Source organism: Anthonomus grandis, chromosome 17, assembly GCF_022605725.1.
Source record: "Anthonomus grandis grandis chromosome 17, icAntGran1.3, whole genome shotgun sequence".
Taxonomy (NCBI): Eukaryota; Metazoa; Arthropoda; class Insecta; order Coleoptera; family Curculionidae; genus Anthonomus; species Anthonomus grandis.
Window position 1 is genome coordinate 11,743,556 of NC_065562.1, and position 27,160 is coordinate 11,770,715.

Below are 27,160 nucleotides of genomic sequence, written 5' to 3' on the forward strand. Positions count from 1 at the left end.
GGCTTTGCCCTCAGGGGGGCGAAGCTAGCAAAAAAATCGTTCTCCCTTGAATCAAAAATTGACGGGTCTGAGGATTTTTTCGCAAATGTTCTGAGGGACCCAAAATAGGCTCTCTTTCGTTTTCAAATGGCCACCCTGTATAGACCTTTTCTATATGATCTGTAACTATTTAGTATATGTACTTAATATTTCGCCGATTTCACGAAGTAGAAGCTTTAAAATAAGATATATATTAAATCTAAAAGAGAATACCAAATTTTAAATGCTTAAGCGACTTTGGTGGTATTTTACAACAATTAGCAAAATTTTAATAGCTGTTTGTAGCGTATTACATCAATTAAAAAAAATAATTTACTTAAAGAATATGTTAACCTTTTTTAAATTGGACAAATAACTATTCTGTTATTACCTGAATGCAAATTTTCATAACACTGTGCAATTATTAAGATTTAATTCTTATAGGATATGCCCTGCCAAATAAGGTGTAGCATAGTTATTTTCTGACAAAAGGTCATCTATATTAAAAGTCATTCTTCAAATGTTGACTGTTGATTTATATCAATGTCTAAGTTATTTACCGGTTCATCAGAAGAATACTGCTGTAAAAATTCCCCAAAATTACCAATTGTTTTGCAAAAAAACATCTTCATAGTTAAAACTTTTTGACCTAGAACTAAAATTTATTATGACTAATGTTTTTATAATTGTAACACACTGTAAACTATTAAGATTGAAATTTATAATACCCTCTTACCTTATTTGACCAAAAAGTTTTTAAATGAGATGTTGATTCAGATTTTCCAGATTATAATATTTAAGCATAACTGCTCCTATGTAATTTGCCAATCCTGTATAATTTAAATCGATTACCTGATCTTCCTTCTTTATCAATTAAATACCACTTTTTAAATTTTGGCAACATGCCAGACCATATCTCCCAATAAGGTGAATCAACCAATAATGCACAGCCGTATTGCTTGTAATTACTATTAATTAACTGTGAGCTATTAAGGAACTCAAATAAATTATTCATCAAATGGCAAAACTCAACAGTGTGAATCGCTCCAGATTTTAAATCAACTGATGAAAAAAAAATTTTAGTGCTAGCTGCCATTGAGCTGCATTTGCTAAGCAATTTATGCAAATTTTCCTTTGATAAAATCAATTTTGTTTTTAATTTATGCATCTCTGGGGTTCTTAAGCAAATATGGTACATCAAAGATTGCCCATTACCAACAAAGGGATATAAAGTTGGCTTGTCAGTGTATGGTATTGGTATGGTATTTTATATATTTTTCTAAGACCTTGAATCACGAATATAAGAGCATGATTTGCTCGGTTAGGGTTTTCACTCAGAGAACATAAGTCTGTTAACCTTGATATTCCTTGACTGGATTGTTCATAAAAAAGTTCATGACTTAGAGATATTTCATCAAACATACAACAACGATCTAGTAAACTCACAGACTCTGCCTAAAAATTCAGGTATTCCAAAATTGGTTTGATTTGTCCATAATTTAAAGGTACATTGATGAGTTTAGCTTGATGAGTTCTTAGAGATGGTAATTGGAAAAAGCTTTGTCTTTTACTGACCACCCGCGACTAGAAGGTGGACGATTTGTATTTAGAAATTGACAGTTAATGAATTATTTAGTTACTTCCTTAAGAGTCTCTGCTATAAACTGAAACCTTTTATTAATATAAAGACACTTTAAAGAAATGATATCTGCTCTTTCATTTTTCAAAAGTAATCTCAATTTAAATAACTTGCTCACTGGTGTATAAATGGACATTCTACCTGATGTGCTCGTCACGAGTGAAGCTATCTTTTGAAAGACCAGCCTTAGCAAAAATGCCTTTTATATTCTCTAAGAAAAAATAATATTTATCAATAAACTTTGTGAAAATATTGATAACAAAAGCTTCCTGGTAGTATTGGTGCTGAAAAATTTGACTTGACATTATCTGATTAGCTAGTTGAAGTGGACATACCACTAGTGTCTACAGTCTGTCAACTTGCAACTTGAATTTCATTATCAACAAATTGGTCATTAAGAATTATTTTTTTTGGGGATCAGAATTATAATTTGAGGCAAAAAAATGGTTGGAAGAAACTTTATAGTCATTGCAATCCCTTAGTGAACTGACATACCTCCATCAATACTTTCTTTAATATGGGGTCTTATAAGAAATGTAAAAAAACGTCCATAAGACAATTAATAACATAGATATTCTTATACAAGGGACATTGACAGGATAGTACTGTCCTAGTTTTAGATTGTGACAAAGAAATAGCAATTCTGACATTGCTGCTGGTTTCAAAAAAACAGCAAAAAACAAAAAAACAAAAGAGAGTAATAAAGAGAAACAAAATTAAATTAGTACATTTTGAAAACAACGACCCGTTAACTTTTAAGTAAATAATAAGTTTCAGGTATCTAAATATTCTTAAATGTTTTTTCCATTTATTTAGCCCGTGTTGTCTCGACCAAGAATCCTATATCTAGAAAACATGCTCCATCCCAATTTTATTTTTTATGCCCTAATTTTACAAGAAATCAAACTTGAAACTAGAAATTACGGTGAACAGAAAGTCATTAATTTTAGAAAACTTTTCTTGACCCACAAGGCAACGCCAATGCCTTCCCAAAACTAAAAACATTTTAAATGTAAAAAAGTCAACGTCAAAACTGTCAAGATTGTCACTAATATCAAATCTGTCAAATTTTCCTAATGTCAAGTCACCTTAAGATGGACGCCGTCCGAAATTCCCCTTTGGCGAAAATATACCTGGACCCCAAAAATGACCACTACCTGATGGCCACCATTTTTATACTGGTTGTGTCCTTTTAATGTTGGTCTCTCTGAAAATTTTAAGTGTTGCCAACAAAAAATATATTAAATAACGGTAATAAAGTTGATAACGCTAAAGTTTGACGTGTGAGTATAGCGGATTGCCTAGTTTTTGGCGATTTGTAAACGACGCTTAGGTATATCGTCTGCAACAGGCGATGTAGCTTCCTCCTTATTTAATACGTGGATAATGTATAACCATCCTTATTTAAACGTATTTGATTCACTGTTTCTTAAGACCGAATTATTGTGATGTGTCTGTCTGTGTTTATGATAGAATAATATATAAAGTTTTTTATTGTTACTATATATCTACACCCTTGCTAATTACAAACTCTCATAAAATCATCTATATTTTGATTTTTATAGATAGTTGTACCTATTAATGTAAAAAAACTGTACATAGAAGGAAAGTAAAAGTCGTAATAGTAAAAATAGAAAGAAAATAAAAATGTTTTTAACCTATTTGTTAAATAAATACAAGCAAAAATTTAAATGAAGATCATCATTTTCATGGTATTAGGATTTATAAGATTCAAGATTATCAGAATAATAAAACAAATATTTAAGTGCATGAATCGATCCCAAGTTAATTGAAACTTTGTCTCATTTTAGGTGCGGATTACTTTCCTTCATAAATTTTAACGAAAGTACAAGAAAAATCATAGATCTAACGCAACTATCTTAAATTCTTAACTAAATGTAACTTTCTATTTTGTATTTGTAAACATAACCTTTCAAAAACTTTATTTGTTTTGTTTTCCTACAATTGGCACCACTGAAATTTGTCAGATTCACCAACATCGAAAGGACACAATCACGCAAAATAGCGGCCCCTTAGTAGTAGTGGGGCTGGGAGTTACGCGATTTGCCTAACAAATATTTTCCAGTTGGATTTAAATGTTTTGCTTTAAATAATTTTTAGCAGGATATGTATTGAAACATGACAGCTGAGTACTTTGATTTACGGGATAACCGTTGAGAAACACTCAGGAATAGAAAGCCACTCATGGACGCGACGAAAGATTTTAATGGACTACTTAACTAAAAAGATTTACAGAGCAGGCAACCAACACAGCTTATAAATCTAATACAAATAAAACAAATACGTAAATGTTATCTAAACATGGTAAACTTTAGATTTTTACAATAATATGTTTAGCTAGAACCTGACAGCGATTTGCTGTCAGTGAAGTTACGCGGCTTTCTCATCAGTGCGACGCATACTAGGAACCAAATTAACTCACTAGCTGATCCCTCAAAATATGTTAGACTCTCTTAGATTAGGGTTTGTTAAGAGTTTTCTCTCTTCTGAATAGACCAGATGCCATACACCTCTACACACTCTAGTATATATAAGCCTAAACAATAGTTATTGTTAGTTACACTTAAATGAAAGTTCAGAAATTAGATTTTACTACAATTTTATTGCTAATAATTTACTTATTAGAAAAACTATTGCGATTCAAGAATAATTTAAGTTACACCTAATCTTCAAGTCTACAATCCTTGACTTCATTAAAACTTTAACGCCATTCAATAAGTGATGAGCCACTGAGGTACCAACGGCAAAAAATCAATAAAAAGGTTATATTATTATAATCACAATGGTAACGAAATGGAGTAAGCCCTATAGAAAAATATCGATATAGCCATAAAATTTTCCATTAAAAGTCTGGCCCATTATAGATAGCGCACATGTATTGTCCCACATCTAAAAGCTTAGCCATGTCGCGTCTTTTCGAATCAAAAGCTAAATGCCTTTCGGAGCGGCCGCTTAAACTTCCTGTTTTTTGCTTACTGTGGCCTCCTTTTTGTATGTCCGCTTTGATCTGGCCTCAACAATGGAGAAAATAGAGACCTTTAGGGCGGATATGCAGAGAAGACTGTTTAGAGTTCCAGGAAGTTTTATAGGAAGAGATATACGGGAACTAATAGTTTGTTACGGATGAGCAATACAAATACGTCTTTATATTTTGCAAGGGTTAAAGAGTTATTATTGCATAATTTAATTTACTTTAATTTAGTGTTTCTAAAATGAATAATTCTTAACTTTTTTAGGTGACAATTTTAATATTTCTGAGAGGCATACAAAATTCAAGGTTTAAACCTACAAGAAAGGTTATAAAATCAAAACCGAGATTATTTCGAAAATAATTGTATAAAAAGAAATACTTAAACACTGACTTGAATGTAATGGTTCTGTGGATCTTTGGAGACCATTCTTAAAGATAGTGCAAGGCAAATAAAGTAACAAACTATTTTTTCAATAATTTCTATTTGATATTTATTTAACAAAGCTTATATTAAAAGTTATACAACGGTTTTTATTTAAATACTTCCTGTTTTCTGCTAAAATGTTAACCATATAAATAAATAGTATCATTCTTACAATGACAATGTAATTTATAATTTTTATGCAATTTTAAAATTTTTATTAATCTTCAATGCAAAATGCCTTAGGGGATTTGTACTGAAGCTTGTCTCTTGATTACATAGATGGCGCTGGTTAACACGCCTGAAGTTAGCAATGCTGCACCAATCATCACATAATCGAGTTACTTAAGTTTATCAGTTTTTAGGTTAAAGTAGGGCCTTAAAGGCAAATAAAATTAAGAAAATAAATAAAATAATAATTTCATTAGAAAAGCTAAAGATTAACAAGGGAATTATGAATCAAAGTAATTAATGTATAAGCCGAAATCTCTTCGAATACATTTTTATATTTTCCGTTGTAATTTTTACCATCAGTCAAAATCATAATGACTAAGAACCTTAATTGACTATTTAATCTACGAGTTTTAATAGGCTCAATATTAAAGAAAGAACTGCTGCTCTGGCTTTTTCTTCAAATAAAGAAGGGTATAATTGTTTATTTATGCCTATGGAGAGTACTAGTGGACCGTATTTATTTACATTTTATCTTCAGCAAAGGACTACAGCTTATATCGCGTTAATTGATTTATCACATAAAAGTTAAATCAAACTTGTAAAATATAAAATATGCCCATTTATTGACTTGAGAAATACGAAACCGGAGCAGCTATTCAGTATAGCAGGTATAAGCTATGAAATGTCTTTAGTGTCTCTAAATATACATAATTTAATTTAGTGTGCGTCAGAATCCGTTTTAGTGACCACAAGCTAGTAGTTGAAATAGTTGTTAGGTTTTTAAATTCCTTTAAATTGACTGTGGTGTTAGGGAAGGTGTTAGGAAATTATTGGAAGGTGGGAAGAAAGAAATAAGGACTTTTTATTCAAATATCGGCTTTTTATGGAGTCTCATTCTTAGGACACTACAGTCAACAATAGTCGTTATCATTGTAAACGCAATTGGGAAATTTAATTTTTTTTGAGCTTTTTTCTTAATTTTAATTAAGTTTTTGCAAAAATTTGAATACGTGTAGGAGACAGATAAAACAGTAATATTTACAATTATTTTTAAAATAATATCTCTGTTATTTTTTAAAGGAAATTGCAACAGCATTAAGAAACAAATACAAATTCGTCTATAAACTTACATGCATGTAACTCTTATGTTCTTGTTTTATAAGATATAAAAGACTAAATGGTTATTATTGCAAATTTCAATTTAGTATAATTTACTGTTTTTAAAATGTTTGAATTTTTGTTCTATTTACCTTGCTTCAATACATGTATGGGACTTAAATTAATTTACCACAGAGAAATTAAATTATAGATTGACTTACAATTTTCCATTAAAGACATAAACGATAGTAATAAGCTTGAAAGCAAAAGAAAATCATTTATATTAAGTACCTATAAAATTACTAGATGTTCTTTCTATTATATAATATAACGATGTTTTTTTTCCCTCTGTCGAAGGTACCAATCTTCAATAAATTGAAATAATTTCAATAAATGGGGAAAATATTTGTATGGGTATTATTAAAAATTCATAAATTCATAATAAGGGGAAGCTCTAATTCTATACAAATTACTTATGTTAACCTGCTTATCATTTAAAATAATATTATATGTATTTATACCTATAAAAATGTAAGTTAAAAAAATTATTGTTTAGTCATATTTAAATTGAATAGTTGCTTTCTTGTTTAAAAATAAAAAGTATTTAACACTTGAAAAGTTAGTTAGTCACTAAAATGCAGAAATAATAAGACAATTAATGAGAAATTTCAGCCCTAGCTTAACCACTCTATTAGCAAACCTATTAACACATATAAATTTTTGTTATTTCATCCTTAATATAGAATTAACTATATAAAATGAATATGGTGAAATTCTTGCACTTTTTTTGGAATGAGTTTATAATTTGAAAAGATAAAAATCATTATGTTCAAATATGTTATCAAATATGTACTTTGTGACGCCATCTAACAGTGATGCTTTAAAACGTGAATTAAGATCACCAGATTTAAAAAGGTAAAATATTCAAAGAAACGTGTACCATAATCATTTAGATCATGAAAACAGCAAATTAAGCAGTGTTGTTCGTTCTATGAATTAATTAATTCATTAATATTATTTATATATTAACTGTATTTTTAGTGTATGGAGACAAAATATTTTGCTTGCTTGCAAAAAAGTATAAAAATGTTGCATTTTGTTATTAAATAGAGTTAACTAAAATTTATCAAATCTAAGAATTGATTGCTATGAAAAGATTAAAGAAAAAATATTTTATAACAGATAACAGATTTATAAGACATTATAATTTTTTTAAACTTAATTTCCATTGCTTTTTAAATGAAATTTAATAAACAAATCAATTTTATATCTCCGCCTATGACTATTTATAAATCGAGCACCCATGCTTGGTACGTGGTTCCCACAATATTATTAATCTCTAGACAGATATGCAGTTCTGATATAACCTTATTAGTACACAAGAAAAATTATACGAATACGGTAGTGCAGCCAATTCCAGATTTAAATCTCAAACAATCGTTTTTTTTTATAATAACTCCTAAGTTTTTTTGAAAATAAAATCATGTGTGATTCATCAGCATACGTAGAAGATATTTCGATGAGGCTATTTAAGGCTAATGCGATAAAATTCGACGATTTCGTTCTGGAAACAGGGGCAACAACACCGGTTTATTTTGATTTTAAGGTTATAGTTAGTTACCCTGATTTGATGGTAAGCCACTTAAAATGTTTTACAATTTTAGATAGTGTGGATATTTATAACCGCGATAGGAAAAATATTCTCTAAGAAACATAGATTTCTGGTATATTCCAAGATGTTTTAAAAAAGCTTTTTTGTTTTAAATTAGTGGTACCGATTTTGAAAATTTCCATAAATTGCTGAATCATTATTTAAACATTTACCATTTACTTTCTTTGCGCACGTTTGTTCTGTCATAGTATCGAACCCTGTATAACGAACCTCCTTCTAAAAATGTTAATTTCGTTTCATTTAAAGGTATTGAATTTTTAACACCAGGGGTTTGTATGGTAGTAATAGCATGTACGGAATGGCACTTAAAATTACGTGGCAGTAGTTTCTTGTTCTGTTCATGCAATGGTAGTTTTTTTAGGAAATGTAAAGTTCATTTGTCAACTCCCTGGACGTAGTTGCTTATTTCTTCATTTTCGACACTTGAGGTCATTCCTATGATTTGCAGAAGGTTAAAAGTTAATTTTTTAACTGGTCGATCATTTCTCATTTCTCATAGGAAATATAATTTAATCCCAGTTTTCTAGTGAACTGTTTAACTCTCTGGAAGAAATTTTTTAATTTTTCCAGGGAGTTGAAAATTCATTATTCAACTTCCTAGATGTAATTTATTATTTATTTTAGGCAGTTGAACTCATTGTTTAACATTTTCAGGCAATCGACTACCTGGAAAAAAATATCTTATGTCTTTTAGTCAGTTAAAGTATTTTTTTTCCAGAAGGTGTCAATGTAATTATTAATAGCCTAGGAGTATTTCTTCTAGGCTCAAACTCAAGCTAAGAAACCACAACAACAAATTATTTAAATTGGTTATTATTTTGACTAAAATGCATAGGTCAAATAAAAAAATTTGTTGATCATTGCGAAATAAACTCAGAATTTTAATTGATATAATTTTAATTACAAGGTATTTTAAAAATTTGCTTTATGCACTAATCATAAGGAAAAGATTCGAGATTGAAACCATTAAGTTATTTCATTGTACTAGCTCTGGATATTTTTTTGTATTATGAATTGAAATTTTTGGTAAGTTTTAATATTTTTTTTAAATTCTTGTATATTTGTGAATCTTGGTTACTTAAAGGGTACAAATTTTTAAATAGTAGTATCCTAGAAGGAAAAAAAAGAATTGGGATATTCTATGGTATAACCAGCATATATTATTTATGTGTTGGGTATTTCTTAAGAAAAATGTGCATTTTGTCATAGAAATTTTAGGTAATAATTATTATTTCAATTGCCAATTTTTTAGATTGCTTTATATTTTTAAAAATTTTAAAATAAAATCGATATTTATATCCGCTCATTTATATTCTAGCAAGATATTTTGTTATAAAATATCGTGTAGCAAAATATTTTATTGTTGGTGCTGAAAATTCAAGTGTTTTATATTTTATTGAATATAATTTATTATATAGATTTCAAACAAAAGTTTCAAAAAAAAAATTAGCCTATGGTTCTTTATTACTAAGGGATTTATTTCACTTTAGAACCTTTTAGTATTACACATGCATCTATTATTTTTGTTTATTTTTCAATATTTTTAATTTAAAAATAATCCTAATTAAAGTGTATTTTAATATATTGAATTTTTATTTCTTTTATTATTAAAATTTTATAAAATAGAATTTTGTAATGCAAAAGAATCTGGTATCAGCAACGAAGTTTAAAAACTCATAGCCAAAATTCAGTTTTTTCAAACATAATCATAAAAATCGAAATTTAAAGATCAGAAAAACATCTTTATTAATAAACAATTAATTTTAGTTTAATAATTTTTACAATAAAAAAAAATAAATCCGAAAACTTAAAAAAAAATATATAGGAAATTTATTTTTTGTCGAAGGGAAAATTTTTAAAAGAAACTAATTAAAAAGCAAGAGAAGTTTAGACATAACCTTTTAGAAACTTAAAATTTTATTAAAGATGCTATATTGCTTTTTAAATGACAAACACTTACTATAGAAGTATGTGAAATTTTTCCAAATACTAATAGACCAATTTTAATGTACCTAGTAAATATTATACCTTTTAAATTTTGTTCCTACTAAGGTCCAGATTTAAAAAAAACAATTAAACTATTTTTAATTACTGCTTAATTTTTGTACATAGCTCATATAAAAAAAATTTTCTATAAATACGAGCTGGTTCGAAAATTTTAATAACAATTTATGTATGAATTTACCATCTAATTTTCAAAATTATGTTAATTGTCGGAAAAAGAATTATGGAATAGCTTAAGGTATTTTTGAGTAATGTTTTTAACGTACTTTTTCTTCTTTAATAAAAAATTCAAAATATTTTTTGATTAAAGGATGTATTATTTATTAGTAGGAGATCCTTGAGAGAGAAAAAGAAAACTAATAATAACTGTATTTTGTATTAATAATAACTTATTTCCAGATATTGGTTTTTGCAATATTGGATTAATTTTTATATAAAAATGTATTTTATCATAGAATTTTTGGCTAATAGTTATAATTTTAGTTTCAAATTATTGGGATTTTTTTATATATCGTTCAATTAAATTTTTCATTTTCGAAATGAAATTTTTTATCTTAGGAAAAAGGTAATAATTGTATCCGCATATTTATGATATAAAAAAAGGTAACAGAAAGAAACTATTGAGGTATTTTATTATAAAATTACCTGCTGGTGGTGTCTGAACCTCTTTTTGAGTAGTAATTGGGTTTTTTTGATAAAATTGCGTATTTTATATTTTATTGAATATAATTGCTTATATAGATTTTAAATAGTAGTTTAAAAAAAGCGACAAGTGAGGTATTATAACACAGTATTATTATTTATAAATTAAGTATTTACTAGAAAGAACTGTCGTTAAAATCGACATTCCTTTAATAACTTACTTACATATTTTCTTAATTTTTGAATAAAAAATCAACTTTAAAAACCTTAATAAAAAGGTCAGTTTTTAATTAAGCCTTATAATATTTTTCAACAATTTTTAAATAAAAAAAAGTAAAATGATTGAATTAAGATTCCTTTTATTAACAAATTGAAAAAAATAATATATAAAATTTGTCTTTATAGTGCAGAAAGAAAGCATTAGATAAGATAATAAATTTAAAAATATAGTCTAAATTCAGATATCTTAAGTAAAAAACGTAATGAAAAATAAAGCAAGTTTCAATTTTAAATTCGAAATGCTTAACTAAAATATTCTCTAAATATAGTTTATGATATATGATCAGATATTCCACGAATGTATATTAACATTGTAGATTTTTTTTTGCTTTATTATAGGTGGATAATTTTTAGTTGTATTTTTATGGAGGTTATTGATTAAAAAAAGAAATTTAGACATAAACTTTAAAAAACTTCAATATTTAACACCCTGTATACAGTAAAGATTTATGTTATGCCATCAATATTTTCTTTAGACCTATTTAATTGATAATTGATTAATAATACCCCCTAAATTAATGGACCTACTAGAAGTTTTAATTCAAACAAAAACATTGCTTTAATCATTAAAGATTTTTTTCATAATTTCACGTTCACACGCAAGTCAATCGCAGGATATGACACATACAAAAATTTTATCTCCATGCTATCGGCTGTTATTGCATTTTCTTATGTACATTATTTTTTAGTGACCGATTTATGCAATAAAACTGTTTAAGTCATTTCCTTAAAATGTTAAGTAGTAAAAATTTATGATTCTTTATGTTGTTTATTCACACTCGTTTAATTTAATAGTGTTGATAAGATGCCAATGAAAATACGCCAACCATTTTTTTTAATATCAAAACGATGTTTTACAATTTGTTCCCTTTAGCGATATGGCACCATATCCAAAAATTTCACTTACTCCTTTTCTATCACCATATTTTGATTCTATGCTCCAAAGACTTCTTTAAGTTGTGTTTTCCTTTATACAATAATAAATGTGAAAATATTAATTTATATTTCAGAATAAGTACCTATATCGCCATTTAAAGTCATGTTTTAAAACATAAATTAAGATCACTTGATCTAAATACAAACCGTTCAAAGAAATAATGTCGCGTTTTAACTTTTATACTAGGCCGACAATAGTCACGCTTTAACATCTAAATTAAGGTATCTGGAACCTACTAGAAGTTTAAATTTCTTTCAGACTCATTACAGAATATAATATTTTAAGGCAATTTTAATAAAAAAAAATTATTTATTTCCTATAAAACCATAATTAAAATCAACTTGTACTTTTTAGAGAGACCTTGCAATCGTTATAAGCATTAGAGTCAACCAGATACTTAAACAAAGACCGAGAAAATATGTGATATGTGGAATACCCTACAGCGCGGTACCAATAACAGCATTGGTATCTCAAGACACAGACTTACCCATGATAATAAAGAGAAAAGAGGCAAAACCTGGAACAAAACTCGTTGAGGGAGTATGGAATAAAGGAGATCGTTGCATTTTGATTGATGACGTTCTAATGTTTGGCGATAGTATCATTGAAACCGTGGATCAAATTAGGGCAACCGGTAAGTTTAAAATTATCATAAACTCTTTATGAATCATTAATTTTTGCATATTTAAGGGTTCAGATGTAAAAATGTAATAGTTATTTGTGACCGACAGCATGGAGCAATAGCAAGGATAGCCGCCAAGGGTGTCAGAGTCCACGCTCTTCTTACCTTGACAGAAATAATGGAGCACCTCTTTTACGAGGGATGCGTTACACAAGAAACTTTCGATAGGGTTCAACATTATTTGGCTGCCAATCAACTCCCACGAAATTAAAAGCAACCTCTTATGTTTTTATTGTTTATCTTATAATTTTACAGTATTAATAAATGTTTTATTCAATAATCTTAATTCATATGGATAGTCTCTGCATCTAAGGTTTCTAAGTTTTTAAAGAAGTCATCGGCGAGTTCTTGGGCTTTTTCTTGTGAGGATAATAACGCTTTATCTACTTGTAGGCAGACGGTTAAACGGTTGTCGTAAGTCGTCACACAAATTGAAACACCTAATAAAAAGAGAAAAATTAAAATACAGATTTTACTAAAGTTAGGAATAAGAAAAAAGCCTACAATATTTTAAATAAAATCCTTTGATAAGAGATGTTTTTGTATTTTATAATAATGTATTACATATAATTTCTAAAAGGGTATAACAAATGATTGAAATAATTAAAATAATTAATTTTATAAAAAATTAACTATAACTAATAATAATTATTGATATTTAAAAAGTGTGCGCCATGTATTCTAGATATAAATATTTTTACCAATCTCCGATAAAAAAATTTATTTCCAACACATAGATAAAATATGTGTTGTGTGTTGTTTCTAATAAAATATTCCTCTTAGATTAATGTAGATCAAAATAATAAAGAATTATATATTTCAATCATTTTTAATACCCAATAAATTTCTTAAATTCTTTTTTTAAAGAAAATTATTCTTTGTTATGTTTTTATTTTATATATTCATTTGTTTATGCAAATATATTTTGTCTTTAATTAAATGTAGTTTTTAATTTTTTCACATCTTATATTTAAGCCAATATTTATTTATCTTAACATAAGTATATTTTTTGCTTTAAATTCGCCAGGATTAAAAAAAAAGCTTTGAAAATAAAAAATTAAATGTTATTATTAATAAATATTATGCTGAGCCACGTTTCTCTGATCTAATCTATCTTGTACTACTTATACACATTTTTAATTAATTTTTCTGTTTTTAATACATATAAAGGCATACCACTTTGTGATACAAATATTTAAATATTTAGTCAGAAGGTGCCATTGTTGCTTTCCTAGATATTCTTAAAGAATTTGGAATAATAAAAGGCAATTTTCCTTAAATTAAAAACTAACTTAATTTTTCCAGAAATACTGAATACCGAATACTGAAGTTAAAGAGAAAACTAAATGTAAAATATTTAAACTATATTGGAGAGATTTTTAGATGTTAATTATGCCAAGGCACTTATATATCATTCTTATAATAAATACCTAATTTTAATATTATTGTTTATTCTCTTTAGGTGAAAAGAAAGATAAACTTTAATTTAAATTGTGTTTTTCTTAAATGACTTTTAAGATCGACTACTTTATTAAGTAAAATTTATACTATTTCCTTTCAGTTAAATGCTATAATATAATAAAACACTTGCATGCATATTATGAAGCACTTCCCCTACATTATATGAAAATACTTGTAAAAAAAAATATTAAAGGATGTAAAATAATTTTTTAAATAAGTTTAATTACAATACATTAATTGAATAAATTTGTCCACTTAAGTTATGCATGATAAGTCCTATGGAAAAATTTATAGTTATAAAAGTAATTGTTATTATATATCTAGTAAATATTCTTATGTTTTTAGTTGAAATGCCTGAGGTTTTAGGTTAATTACATAATGTCAATAAGGAAAAAGTGTCTTTCCTTTTCAATAAGAATTTTTTATATATGGAATTTCTCATTTAAGAGGCACTTTAATGATAAATATTTAATGATTTAAAATCAGTTGTGAAAGTTTTTTTCAATAATCTGTTTTGGGCTAAATTATTAGTTCATAAAAGGACAGTAAAAATAATTAAATTTAAGAGTATACAATTAATTACTGTGAAAAATAGCTGCTGTAAAAAATCTAGAAAGGCGTTAGTAGGACACAAAATAATAGAACTACGAGTTTAATTAAATATATTCTATAGTATTGTAATAATATATAAATTATTAAAGAGAAATTACTTAATTATTTTAAAGTAAATATCAAAGAAGAATGGGAAAAAAAGTGATATGCTCGAATTATTTTTTAAAACCTATTTTATTTAATATTACAACAGTAATTCTAGTACAAGGAATCTTTGAAGAAGAACTAAATTTAAATAAATGTTATACCTAAAATATCCCTTATCTATCTACAAATATTATTCTGGGTAAAAGTTTTTAACTGTCTTAAATAATACTTTTAATAATGTTTAAAGGTAAAACTATAATTTAAAAGTTCGTTAGAAGAAAACTATTATTTAGTGTTCTGTGGATGATTGAGTAATAATTCGAAACTTCGAGACCCAATCTCTTATATTTTATATTAGACGCAAGTTCAATATCATCCTACAATTTTTAATAATACGTGTCAAAACTGTAATATAAAAAAAATATAATAGTGTTCATTTAAGTTATGCATAATAAGTAAATAAGATATTTCTAGAAAAAATATTTTTTATATTACAGTGCATAACTTTAAAAACTAATAAGAAATGACAAAAAAATCGCTTTTTAGGTTCTACTACACTACAGCCTCATAACGTGTAACAGTAGAGAAACCAGGTCAGGAAATTAACGTGTTGTACCATATATTATGCAGGGTGCTTAAAATATCCTTTTTTTATCTGTTATATGAACAAAAAGAATCGCGTCTATTGTTTTATATAAACAGCAAGGGTTTGTGTTTTTGTCCTAATTAGTCACTTCTTTTGATACAATATCTTCAATGTTGTTCATTAGAAACGATAAAAAACAATGAATATAAAATTCAATAGGTTTTTGCTATAGGGATTTCATGTGTTAGTTTTTTGTATTCACTTATTTTCATAATACATGATAAATAACTTAATTAATGTAGCAATATCAATTAGCTTAGTAGTGATTGGCTAACGAATAAGTACCAAAATATTTATGTAGCTTTCATCGTAGATTCTGAAGATATCAGGCAGAATTTTTAAAACAGTAGAATATGTGAATATTTCAAACTCAAACTCAAACTCAAAAATGCTTTATTGTCACTATAAACATAGAAGTTGTAGACAAAGCCAATAGACTGTATATTAAAGAAATAAAAACAAGAAACTAATTTAAAATAAAATAAAATTATATAAAACTTTGAAAAATACTTAAATGCTAATCATTAAAAAATTCACTTAAACTATAGTACGCTTTACTAGCAAGAAATATTTTCGTCCTTGTACGTAGGCTTTTTTCAGTCTTAAGTTGTCTTATTTCTAGTGGAAGTTTATTAAACAGCTTTCTACCTCCATATATGATAGAGCTACGGACAAGTTTAAAATAAGGAATGGGTAGCCTCAACAAATAATTTTGTCGCGTATTATAGTGGCTTCCTAAGTGGAGTTCCTGTTTATATTTTCTAAAAACTAAGCAAACTGTTTCCAAAATAAAGATACAACACAGGGTTAAAATATTATGACTTACAAAAAGCGGGCGACATGAGTCACGAGGCTTGGCTACACGTAGATATCTAATGGCCCTTGTCTGGAGTACCAACACTGAACTAAAAAGTGAATTTGAACATGAACCCCAAAAGCAAATTCCATATCGAAGATGCGACTCGATAATCGCGAAGTATGCAGATCTGTCGATGGAGAAATTAAGACTGGTGGCAATAACCCTTAGGGCGTAGCAGCCTGATGAGACTTTTCTACATACATTCACAACATGGTCTTCAAATTTAAGGAACTTGTCTATGGAAAGACCCAAAAACTTACTGAACGGTGGCATGGTGACGGCTTCATTATTTAAACATATATCATTTGTATTACATTTAAAATTAAGAATATTTGTTTTAGAAACATTAAATGTCAACAAATTTGCATCACACTAGTCTTTTATTTTTTAAAAATCTGCACGTATATTGGCCTCCATTTGAGAAACATCAGAGTCGTGCCAGAGGATGGTGGTATCATCGGCAAGCAATGTAAATTTGCCAGTTACCTGCAGTTGTGGCAGATCGTTCACATAAATGAGAAAAAGTAAAAGACCAAGTACTGATCCTTGCGGAACATCCACATTTATATTAAATTCCTTAGAGATACCACCATTAAATTTGACAGCCTGGACACGATTTGATAAGTAGGAACGATATTTGATCATAAAAAGTTCGGTCGAAAATATTTAACAGTATGGGAACAGTACTTATATTCCTCAAGTCAGAAAATATATGATTCTTTCGTAGTGGAATTCCCAGAGCAGTTTTCCAGATTGTAATTTGTTTCTTCTCTATAGTCGTATTAACACTGTGTAAAATTATGTGATCTATTACAGTGCCGCATCTTTTTGCATTTAGAGTAGAATGTATTTCAGTTAGTGTATCTTAGTTTATTTCTGAGTTGAATAGAGAGGAGTTATGGTATAAAATTTGATTATTTGGGATGTTTGATATGGGTTACAAAAAGAATGTAAAATGACTAAAATTATTCGCTGGGGCTTGGGAGGTTACTTGGTGTAATGTGTTTTTTTTTCTGAATTTTATAAAATTTAAGGAGTTTTCTAGTATTTATAACATATTTATTTTTTGCAGCTCTAGAATCTTTTATAGAATATGTGGTCAGCCCATTAATTTAATTATTTAACCAAGGAGCTTTTGGTTTTGTTGCTCTAACCTCTTTAATGCAAGTTTGTTTAATAAAATATTCTATCATTAATTTGCTTGAAAAATTTTAGTGTAATTAAGTTTTTTCCTTATAAGATTTGATGCCACGACATATTTAAAAGATTATCTTCGAAATTTAGTTAAATAAAATTTCAATAATAAAGACAGTTCTTTAATATTAGAAATTTTTCAGCAGGTCATATAAAGAGCAATTTGAATTTTACCATAAATGATACAAATTTATAAATTTAGGCGAATGCCATAAACTATCAGTAATCTTAACAAATCCCAAGTGTATAATACGGCATTTACAGACCCCCAAATAGTAACGTTCAAGTATTTCTTAGAGATATAAATAAAATAATAAAGAGTAAAAAAAAGTGTATAAAATTGGTAGAACAAAAAATTGAGAAAAAGCCAAATCTAATATCTTTTAGCAAATTGGCAGAAATTATTAAAAAAATACCATGCTCTTAGTAAGATACTTTAAAAATTAGAACTAGAAATGAGTGGGTTACAGCCGATTTTTTAAATACAATAAAAAGGAGATATTAATTATATATCAGAAGGAAAAAACTTTCTAACGAGTACATGGTGTCCCATTTTAGGTACTTTCTGCGGGATATCTCCGTTACTTTTTCAGATAGAGAACGACAGTTTTCGTAACCCTGACAAAATCTTCATAGCCATTTTAGTCTTTAAGATTTTTAATTTTTTTGCATTTTGGGACCCCTCTCATAATCTCCGTAATTTTTAAAGTTTTTGCAACAGTAAAAACTCATTTTTTTAGATTTTTTTCCGTAGAATCTAGTGGTGTAAATATATATATTTTTTGATTAATAATTTTTAAGTTATAAACCAAACTTATGTTTTCTTAAACGGAACATCCTGTATATTTATAGTTCACAAAATTGGCCTTTTTTCTACTTTTTCAAAAATGTATAACAGTATGGACTTATTTTCAAAAATACGCAAATAAATAATAAGTTTATAAATTTAAGTGATCAAATTAATAATTTAATGGAAGGCCATGACTATATATAACAACAGACAAAAAAAATTACAAATAAATAAATAAATGTCAACTTTCTGTATAGAAAATGTATAGTTTAAAAAGTAAATAAACATATTGGTAATATATGAAAAAAACTGTTAATAAATTATGAAAAACTAATAAATGTAAAATTTAAATAAAAAGAAGTAACATATTTTTGAAGCCGACAGACAAAAATGAAATTAAGAAGATGGTTTCAGAACTAAAGCAAATATCGATATAAAAAAATTGTGAAATTTAAAAAACAAAAACTCGAACAAATAATATTTAAGAAACAGGTATCTTTCTAGAGGAGCTAAAAATAGCGCAAATCATTGCTATATACAAATCTGAGTACAGTATGGATTTTAAAAATATAGCAGGTGCAGTACCTATCAGATTATCTGAAATATATTACAAATGAGACAAATCCACTAAGATATGTAGTGGCAGTTTTTGTAGACATAAAAAAAAGCTTTTGACACCGTCGATATACAATTATTATTTGAAAAATTCATAAAAATGGGATTCAGTGGACCATGCAAAATTTTGTTAAGGATATATTCAGATGACTAAAAACATTACACAACAGTAAATGGGGTATATAGTAACATATAGCTCGATTCTTGAACCGTTGTTGTGTCTTTTATACTTTCGTACATAGTCTTAAGTATACTTGTTTAAAAGTCAATTAGGTCATGTTTGCAGATGATACAGTATTAGTTTTTCCAGCTGAAAACACTAACTTTGAAAATGATATAATCTGTAATTTAAATGTATATTATATTATTATGTCTAGCCATTGCCGAACGGGAAGAACATAGTGAGGAGGAGCGCCGTCTTGCTGGAAATATATTTCAGCCTCATCAACTATAGGGTTTCCATCATCATCGATTTGGTTTTCAATGGATTCAGTGATAAGCGGATTGATGGTATTTTCCAACAACATATTTTCCATCCAAATAAATGTCTCTATTTAAATTTCCGTTAATAAATATTGGCCCAATCACTTTATTTCCTAAAATGCCTGCCCATACATTAATTTTTTGAGGGTACTGGGTATGCCCTTCTACAAATGCAAGAATAACAAAACATGAGCCGGAGTGTTTCCACATTCAGTGAACTTTTAATTTATTGAGTTTCATATTCGGTATGGCATGCTTTGTTAAAGCTTAGGCAACACCTATTAGTTCACGGATTACAAGTTTTTTAAAGTTTCTTTGAAAAGCAACTAAGGAAGAACTAAGTAACGTTTGCGGTAATAAATTTATAGCTTTGGCAGTAATATGTGAAAAAAATCTTTAAAGATTTCTTAACCATGCCTAGGAATAGAAACTGTATGATTATAATGCAGATGACGACCACGCATATCTACGCTAAATTCAAGCTTCTTTAATAAAGAAAAGGCATTTGTGTGAAACTTTCTACGATTGTCCATATTAAGCCAGTTTTCTCTGCGTAAAAAAGGTAAAATATGTTAATGTCTACGGATTTCATAAATTAGACAAGACTCTTGACAAGAATTTTGAACTTTTTGAATACATTACATACTTCAAAATTATCAAGAAATGACCCGTAAACAACATCACAATGGTTAAAATGGCTTAGCACTAGAGAATCGCGTAATAAAATTTTTATGTCTTTTTGCAGAAGATGACGACTAGAGTAAATAAGGCAAAGCGTAACAACATTATCAATTTGGAGATTCAAGCGTTCTTGGACGGCTTTTATTGAGACATGATTACCAAATAAGATGAATTTCGACTTTAAAGGGTTCATTGTTAGTTGGTGTTGGGCGGAAGTTAATGCAATTCTCTTTATCATTAGCAACATCTAGTTCATTTGGAACAACTGAATAATATAATTGAGTGTCATCCACATAAAGGTCGTAGTTACCAAATTTAAGGTCATTAATAAAGTTGAATTTATAGATCGTATAGAGCAGTGATCCCAATATACTTCGCTACGGCTATACTCTTACTCATAAATTTTCTAAACATTCCTCTAACACTGTTCATATGATTCGTCAGGTAGATGATTTTTTTCGCACCAATCCCTTAATCTTCCCTTAGCAGAAACTCGATCATATACTTTATGAAATAAATTACAATCGTGTCTCTCTACGTATTAGATAAATATAAGATATTAAAAAGTTCAAAAGCAGATTAAAATTACGTTTACTAATTATTATAGCCTTGATGAATTTTTTAACCTATGCTCCAACATAATTTTCATATATTATTTTTTGTTCTGTTAATGTTTAATTTACTTTCTCTAACTTATGTTTTTGGCAGCAGTTTTACTTATTTTTTGAGGCCTGTTTTGTTATTTTTTTAAAATTTTATAGTTTAGAAATATTGGTTCCTCTATGGATTCGTAATTGTTCAGTTTTCAGGATGCTTGTACACAAGATTTTGTTCTACCTAATATTGCGAATTTTCTTTCTTTCATACAAATTAAAATAAAAAAAATTAATTTAAATTAAAAAAAAACTTTCTATATCTCCGCCTATGACTATTTAAAATTCGAGGACCCATGCTTGGTACGTGGTTCCTACAATATTATTAATCTCTAGACAGATACGCAGTTCTGACATAACCTTAATAGTATACGAGATAAACTATTCGAATACGGTAGTGTAGCCTAGTTCCAAATTTAAACATCACACAATCGATTTTTCTATTATCCTGAGTATCGTTTAAAGTAAAATTATGCCTGAATCACCCGTAGACGTAAGAGATATTTCGACGAGGTTATTTAAGGCTAATGCGATAAAATTTGGTGATTTCGTCGTGGGCACGGGGGCAACGACACCGGTTTATTTTGATTTTAGGGTTATAGTTAGTTACCCTGATTTAATGGTAAGTTACTTAAAATGTTTTATAGTATTTAGATAACGTACGTTTGCATAACCGTGTTTTTGGCAAAAAATTAACTCTACTAAGTTCTATGTTTGACAAAGGTGTAGCAGGTTATGTTATTGTGATGCTATTGTGGCCAAAAAAATAGTGTTTTTTCTCTCAGATAATGTGAGTTATCTGCAATTTATAAAGAATTGATTTAACTAAAGACGATCGACCTTCTAAAGGTTAAAATTTTAATACCGATGACTAATATTAATTTATTTTATTTAAATATTAAAAGGAGCTTTTTATCTTATGAAACTTTTGATCTTTTAATTTTTTTATAGTTTCTTTTATTATTTTAAGTATTTTTTTATTGTAGGGTGTTAAAATTATTGCAGTTCGAGATAGCAGAACTCATAAATTACTCATTTGTTCATTAATATACAACCACAGTAAACTTTCAGAAATATAAATCTACTGTTATTTTGTTTCTCTGAAATCTTGGGATCTTCTTGTGACATCTTAAAAAAAATACATAGACAAATTGAACATAAAAAAAAATAATTAAATTTTACAGACAAATTGTGAATCGTGCTTCCATTGCATTCCTAAAGAAAAACAATCGGTGGTATTAATTATGTTGCATAACAAGGTCGACTCTTGTTGATGGTTCAAGCATATTGCATCACCTGACTATAGAAGCAAGACGAATACCTGAAGAAAATCATAAAATTCATAATAAAAAATAATTTTACAACAGAAAAAAATATTAATTAATACTAAGACAAACGCAAAGAAATTAACAAAGGTCCCTAAAATGTACTTTATATATATGCTCTCAATAGCCTGATTGAGCCGTTTCTCAATAAGTACCTATGTCGCCATCAAAAAGTCAAACTTCTAAACATAAATTAAGGTCACTTGATCTGAATATAAACTTTTTCAACAAATAATATATCTCGTTTGCACTTTTATACTTTAAAACATGAATTAAGGTATCTGGAGCATAACAGAAGGGTAAAATTTTACACCTGTTATAGAATATACGATTGCAGAACGATTTAAATAAGAATTTTCAATTTTTATATAAATTTTTACTTTTTAGAGAGACCTTTCAATTGTTATAGGCATCAAAATCAATCAGATAATCAAGCAAGGGCCAAGGAAAACCGTAATATGTGGGATACCATACAGTGCGGTACCAATAACAGCACTGGTATCCCAACACACAGACTTACCCATGGTAATGAAGAGAAAAGAGGTAAAGGAATATGGAACAAAACAACTCGTTGAAGGAGTATGGAATAAAGGAGACACATGCATTTTAGTTGATGACGTTATAATGTTTGGCGATAGCATCATTGAAACTGTAGAGGAACTTAGGGAAACTGGTAAGATTAGTATCATGAACCATATGTGTGGTTTTTTAATTTTTTTATATTTAAGGGTTCGAATGTACAGATGTGGTAGTAGTTTGTGACCGAGAGCAGGGAGCAATAGCAAAGGTAGCCGCTAAGGGTATCAGAGTACACGCCCTTCTTACCTTGACAGAGATAATGGAGCACCTCTTTGACGAGGAATACATTACACAAGAAACTTTTGATATGGTTCGAAAATATTTGGCTGCGAATCAAGTGGCGCGATAATTAAAAGCAACCACTTATGTTTTTATTTTTTATCTTATAAGTTTACAGTATTAATAAATATTTTATTTATTAATGTTATTTTATATGGGTAGTCTCTGCATCTAAGGTTTCTAAGTTTTTAAAGAAGTCATCGACGATTTCTTGGGCTTTTTCTTGAGAGGATAATAACGCTTTGTCTACTTGTAAGCAGACAGTTAGTCGGTTGTCGTAGGTCGTCACACAGATTGAAACACCTAATAAAAAGAGAAAAATTTAAATACAATTTTACTTAAATTAAGTATGACAGTATAAAAAAAAATTTATACAATTTTAAGAAAAACCTTAATATATGTCTTTTTTAATGTAATCATTTTGTAAGAGATTTTTGTATTGTCTAACATACCACAATTATACATATAATCTTATTTACAAATTTATAATAGAAAAGAAATAAAGCAGAAAAAATTAAAAATATAACAAATAGGCTTCAATGGCTAGGCTCTTTTCTAAATACCAAAGATTTAAAGTAAAATATTGATTGACGTACTTTATATTTATTTATAGTATGATATAAAGTAAATATTATAAATGGACATAAAACAATCACAACTATTACAAACATTAAATTTACACGAGCTCTGAAATATACGAGTAAAGATACTTAGATACCAAGATGTAGGTAATAAAATAATGTTAAAACAGACAAAAACTATAGCAAAAATTAAAAAATATAAAACAAAGTAAAAACAAAATCTCTATTTTCTTAAAGGGTTTTTTTGACATAAGATATTGTTTAAGGTTACTCAAAACGCAAGTATCATACTATGTGCATTTTTTTATCTTTATTGAAATTCGTAGTTTAATGCTAGTTTTAAAATGATAATTTTAAAATTGAAAAAATTTTTTTGCTAGAAAATTATAGTTCATCAAAAGACAATGGAAATACTTTAGTTAAAGAGCATACAAATAATTATAGTTAAAAAATAGCTTTCGTAAAAAATGTTAGAAGGGAGTTAATAGGACACAAAATACAAAAAATACGAATTTAATAAAATTTATTCTCTGTTTTAGCAAAATATGACACAATAAAATCTCTAAAATTTATAAGATAAAAATTGTAAAAGCTTGAAAGGGAAATAAGTATATTAACAAAGAAGGTTTTAATTATATATAATAGGATTTAGCTTTCTTTGTTCCAAATAATTTTTTCTTTATTCTGTGGGTGGCTGACGTATATTGGATGCTCATTTGTCCACTTAGGTAACATTTTCTTTATTTAATTTTATAAAGCTATAATATATTTTGAAAAATCATGAAATTTAGATTTTTATAATTATATAATACAACTATCTTTTTCATAAAAGTAAATTACATGTTTTTCAAAAAATTAATCCACGTTGCGAAAAATTAACCTTAAAAAAGTTATTCATGAAACAACCGCTACATTTATAAAACCCGCCCTTTCTGATTTTCCAAATAATTTTTAAGTATCAATATTTGACTTAGGGTCCAAATTTATGACACAGGATTTTTTTTAAAATTCCAACTCGTTTTTTAAGCCTAAAATTTCAAAAATAGAACTGTTTGTCAAATTCCTCTTTAAAACTCGCTTAATATGCATTTTCACCCTATCCTTACAGGGACTTTTTTTACTATTAAAGAGTATCACGGCCGAATTTTTTTTACACCATTTTATTAACACCTTGTATACAGGCATAATACTAAAATTTTTTTATTACTAAATGAAGTTTATTTAATAAAAGCAATATATGGCGAGAAAAAAGTCCGTGAAATTGACAGTTGAATTTAAAAAAAACTTTGTTTCATATAAGATTCTACTCTCGACTTCATATAAAGGGTGTCCCAATAAGAGAGCACGTTTTAATTGATAAATAAAAGTCATAATTTATTTTAAGCTGAGTGTTATTAATATTTTAATGTAAAGCTAATACACTGCAATTAAACGTGAAAAATAATATCTGGAAAATGGCCGCCTCGACTTTCGTGACAGAATCTTATTCGTTTTGAGAAATTTTCAATTACATTTTCACATAATTGCGGCCCATTTTCGCTAATAATACGTCTAATTTCGTTTTTCAACTGTGGAATTGTTGTTGGGTTATTAGAGTATACGAGGGATTTTAAAAAGTCCCAAAGAAAAAAGTCACAAGGCGTTAAATTGCATGATCTTGCGGGCCAGTTCTGGTCTCCATTCCGTGAAATGACACAACCGGGAAACTTTCTTTGCAACAATTGAATTGCTTCACGTGTAGTGTGACATGTCGCACCATTCTGTTGGTACCACATACCGCCCGTATCCATACCATCCAATTGAGGCCATAAAAACTCAGTGAGCATATTACGATAGCGTTCGCTGTTCACGGTAACTGCATTTTCAGCCTCGTCCTCGAAGAAGTACGGTCCAATTACTTCACCTGTCCAAAGTCCGCACCAAACACTGACTCTTAATGGATGCATTTTCTTCTCATGAATGACTCTAGGATTTTCTTCGCCCCAAATTCGGCAATTTTGTTTATTAACAAAGCCATTAAGGTGAAAGTGTGCCTCATCGGTAAACAACATTTTTTTCGAAAAATCGACATCCATTTGTTGTTTTTGCAATACCCAAGAAGAAAATGTACGGCGCGTCGCATGGTCCACTGACTTTAATTCTTGGGTCAATTGAATCTTATAGGCATGTAAATGAAGATCTTTTATTAGAATTCGGAGGGTAGTGCTCTTCGAAATGTGCAACTGCTGTGCACGATGACGGATAGATGTTCCCGGATTCTCGCCAACACTTTCACGCACTGCGGCAATATTTTCAACAGAACGGCTAGTACGGTGACTTACGTTTTTACATCCACGACAGAACCATTTTGTTCAAATTTATCAATGAGTCTTTGGACGGTCGTGTGATTTGGTGCATCGTGTCGACCAAAAATGCCCCGCAATTTACGAACTGTTTTCGCAAAACATTCTCCATATTTGTAGTGTGTTTTAACAATAATAATTCGTTGTTCGACCGTATATCGTTCCATGGCTACTAATCGCAAACTGCTTACATTATTCTTTTCAGTTTTTAATTTTGACATACTGCGATAAAAAAAGAATGCTACGCAATTCAAAACGTGCGTTCCTATTGGGACACCCTTTATATCATGTATAGTGTTGTATTTTACTATTTTGTTTTATTAGTAAATACACAGTGTTTGAGTTTTTAATTTTAGTGTAGATTTAATAAACAAGTGTTCGTAAAACTGATTGTTTCTATTTCTACCTTACAGTAGTTCTGATGTTGCCTAGTACAGGCGAAATACCTGTTATCCTTTGACGTTATATTTTAATATATTAGAGATCTGTGACTTGAAGGTTAAGTTATTATTATTTAATTTAGGACGATCTCCAAAAAAAATATTAGACCAAAAAATAATTTTAGCTATTTCTTTTATATAGTAGAAACAATTTTATATGTATGCCTGGCCAGAGACTGAGAATCACATAAACAATTCTAAAGAAACCTAATTTAAATGCAAAAATTGTAAAATTTAAAGGACTTGTGTTGTAGTAGTGCTAAAACTCTGGCCACGCACAACACGTTTTTAATACACACTTTAAATAGATCACAATGTTGTTGCTTATTTTATAATTTCTCGATCAGTTTTATATTCAAATTGTACAGAGTCCAGAGGCCTTGCATCCTTAATAATTCCTTAATGCGTATTTTTTATAATCCTTAAATGTACATTTAGTAAAATACGAAGACTTTTATAATGATGCGATGCCTCTAGCCAAGCAAGGAAAATTTTTATTATTATTTATAAAATATTACAAAGTTCTTTTACTATTTTGTATTTCTAATAAAGGTTTTTTTGCTAAATTGTACTAGTAGCCAGAGGCAGGCCACCACTAAAAAAGCCGTAATTTAAACAAACAAATTAAAGTCCTAATTGAGTCTTAAGTGCTTTCTAAGATTTTTAATTTCTTAAAAAAACGCTTCTTAATTATCTTTACCATAAGTATATTTAGCGACCGTATATGTAACTATTAGAAGTTAATCAGACCATTTTTGATAAACTTACCAATTTTTTTTAAATTAGGTGGACATGCAATAATATTCTCACAATAACAGCCATCTGATATTTCGACCCTCTTCACCCCAGGCACCACACTTATTATGGCTGTGTAGTCTGAACCATGCATCTGAGCTCTTATCGGTATCGGAAATAGCGTAAAAATATATTTAATAAACATGTTATTAGTCTAAAATGAAGAAAAACGTATAAATA

At 28.2% G+C, this 27,160-nt stretch overlaps 3 protein-coding genes across 3 annotated transcripts in view; 2 read left to right on the plus strand and 1 right to left on the minus strand.

Moving 5' to 3' along the window:
• The first annotated feature begins 7,729 nt into the window (after nucleotides 1–7,729).
• LOC126746196 (uridine 5'-monophosphate synthase-like) lies at nucleotides 7,730–13,498 on the plus strand. The gene is made up of 3 exons (XM_050454351.1): nucleotides 7,730–7,975; nucleotides 12,231–12,510; nucleotides 12,567–13,498. The coding sequence occupies exons 1-3, from the start codon at nucleotides 7,826–7,828 to the stop codon at nucleotides 12,767–12,769; spliced, it is 633 nt and encodes a 210-aa protein (XP_050310308.1). The 5' UTR covers nucleotides 7,730–7,825; the 3' UTR covers nucleotides 12,770–13,498.
• Nucleotides 13,499–20,958: 7,460 nt separating this feature from the next.
• LOC126746195 (uridine 5'-monophosphate synthase-like) lies at nucleotides 20,959–22,965 on the plus strand. The gene is made up of 3 exons (XM_050454350.1): nucleotides 20,959–21,261; nucleotides 22,352–22,637; nucleotides 22,693–22,965. The coding sequence occupies exons 1-3, from the start codon at nucleotides 21,112–21,114 to the stop codon at nucleotides 22,890–22,892; spliced, it is 636 nt and encodes a 211-aa protein (XP_050310307.1). The 5' UTR covers nucleotides 20,959–21,111; the 3' UTR covers nucleotides 22,893–22,965.
• LOC126746587 (uncharacterized) overlaps nucleotides 22,907–27,160 on the minus strand; it is a 41,320-nt gene continuing 37,066 nt past the window's right edge. Inside the window, exons 25-26 of the mRNA XM_050454895.1 lie at nucleotides 26,954–27,134; nucleotides 22,907–23,125 (exon numbers count right to left, since the gene is read on the minus strand). Coding sequence (XP_050310852.1) covers nucleotides 22,968–23,125; nucleotides 26,954–27,134 — 339 coding nt within the window. The 3' untranslated portion in view covers nucleotides 22,907–22,967. The remainder of the gene's footprint in view (nucleotides 23,126–26,953; nucleotides 27,135–27,160) is intronic.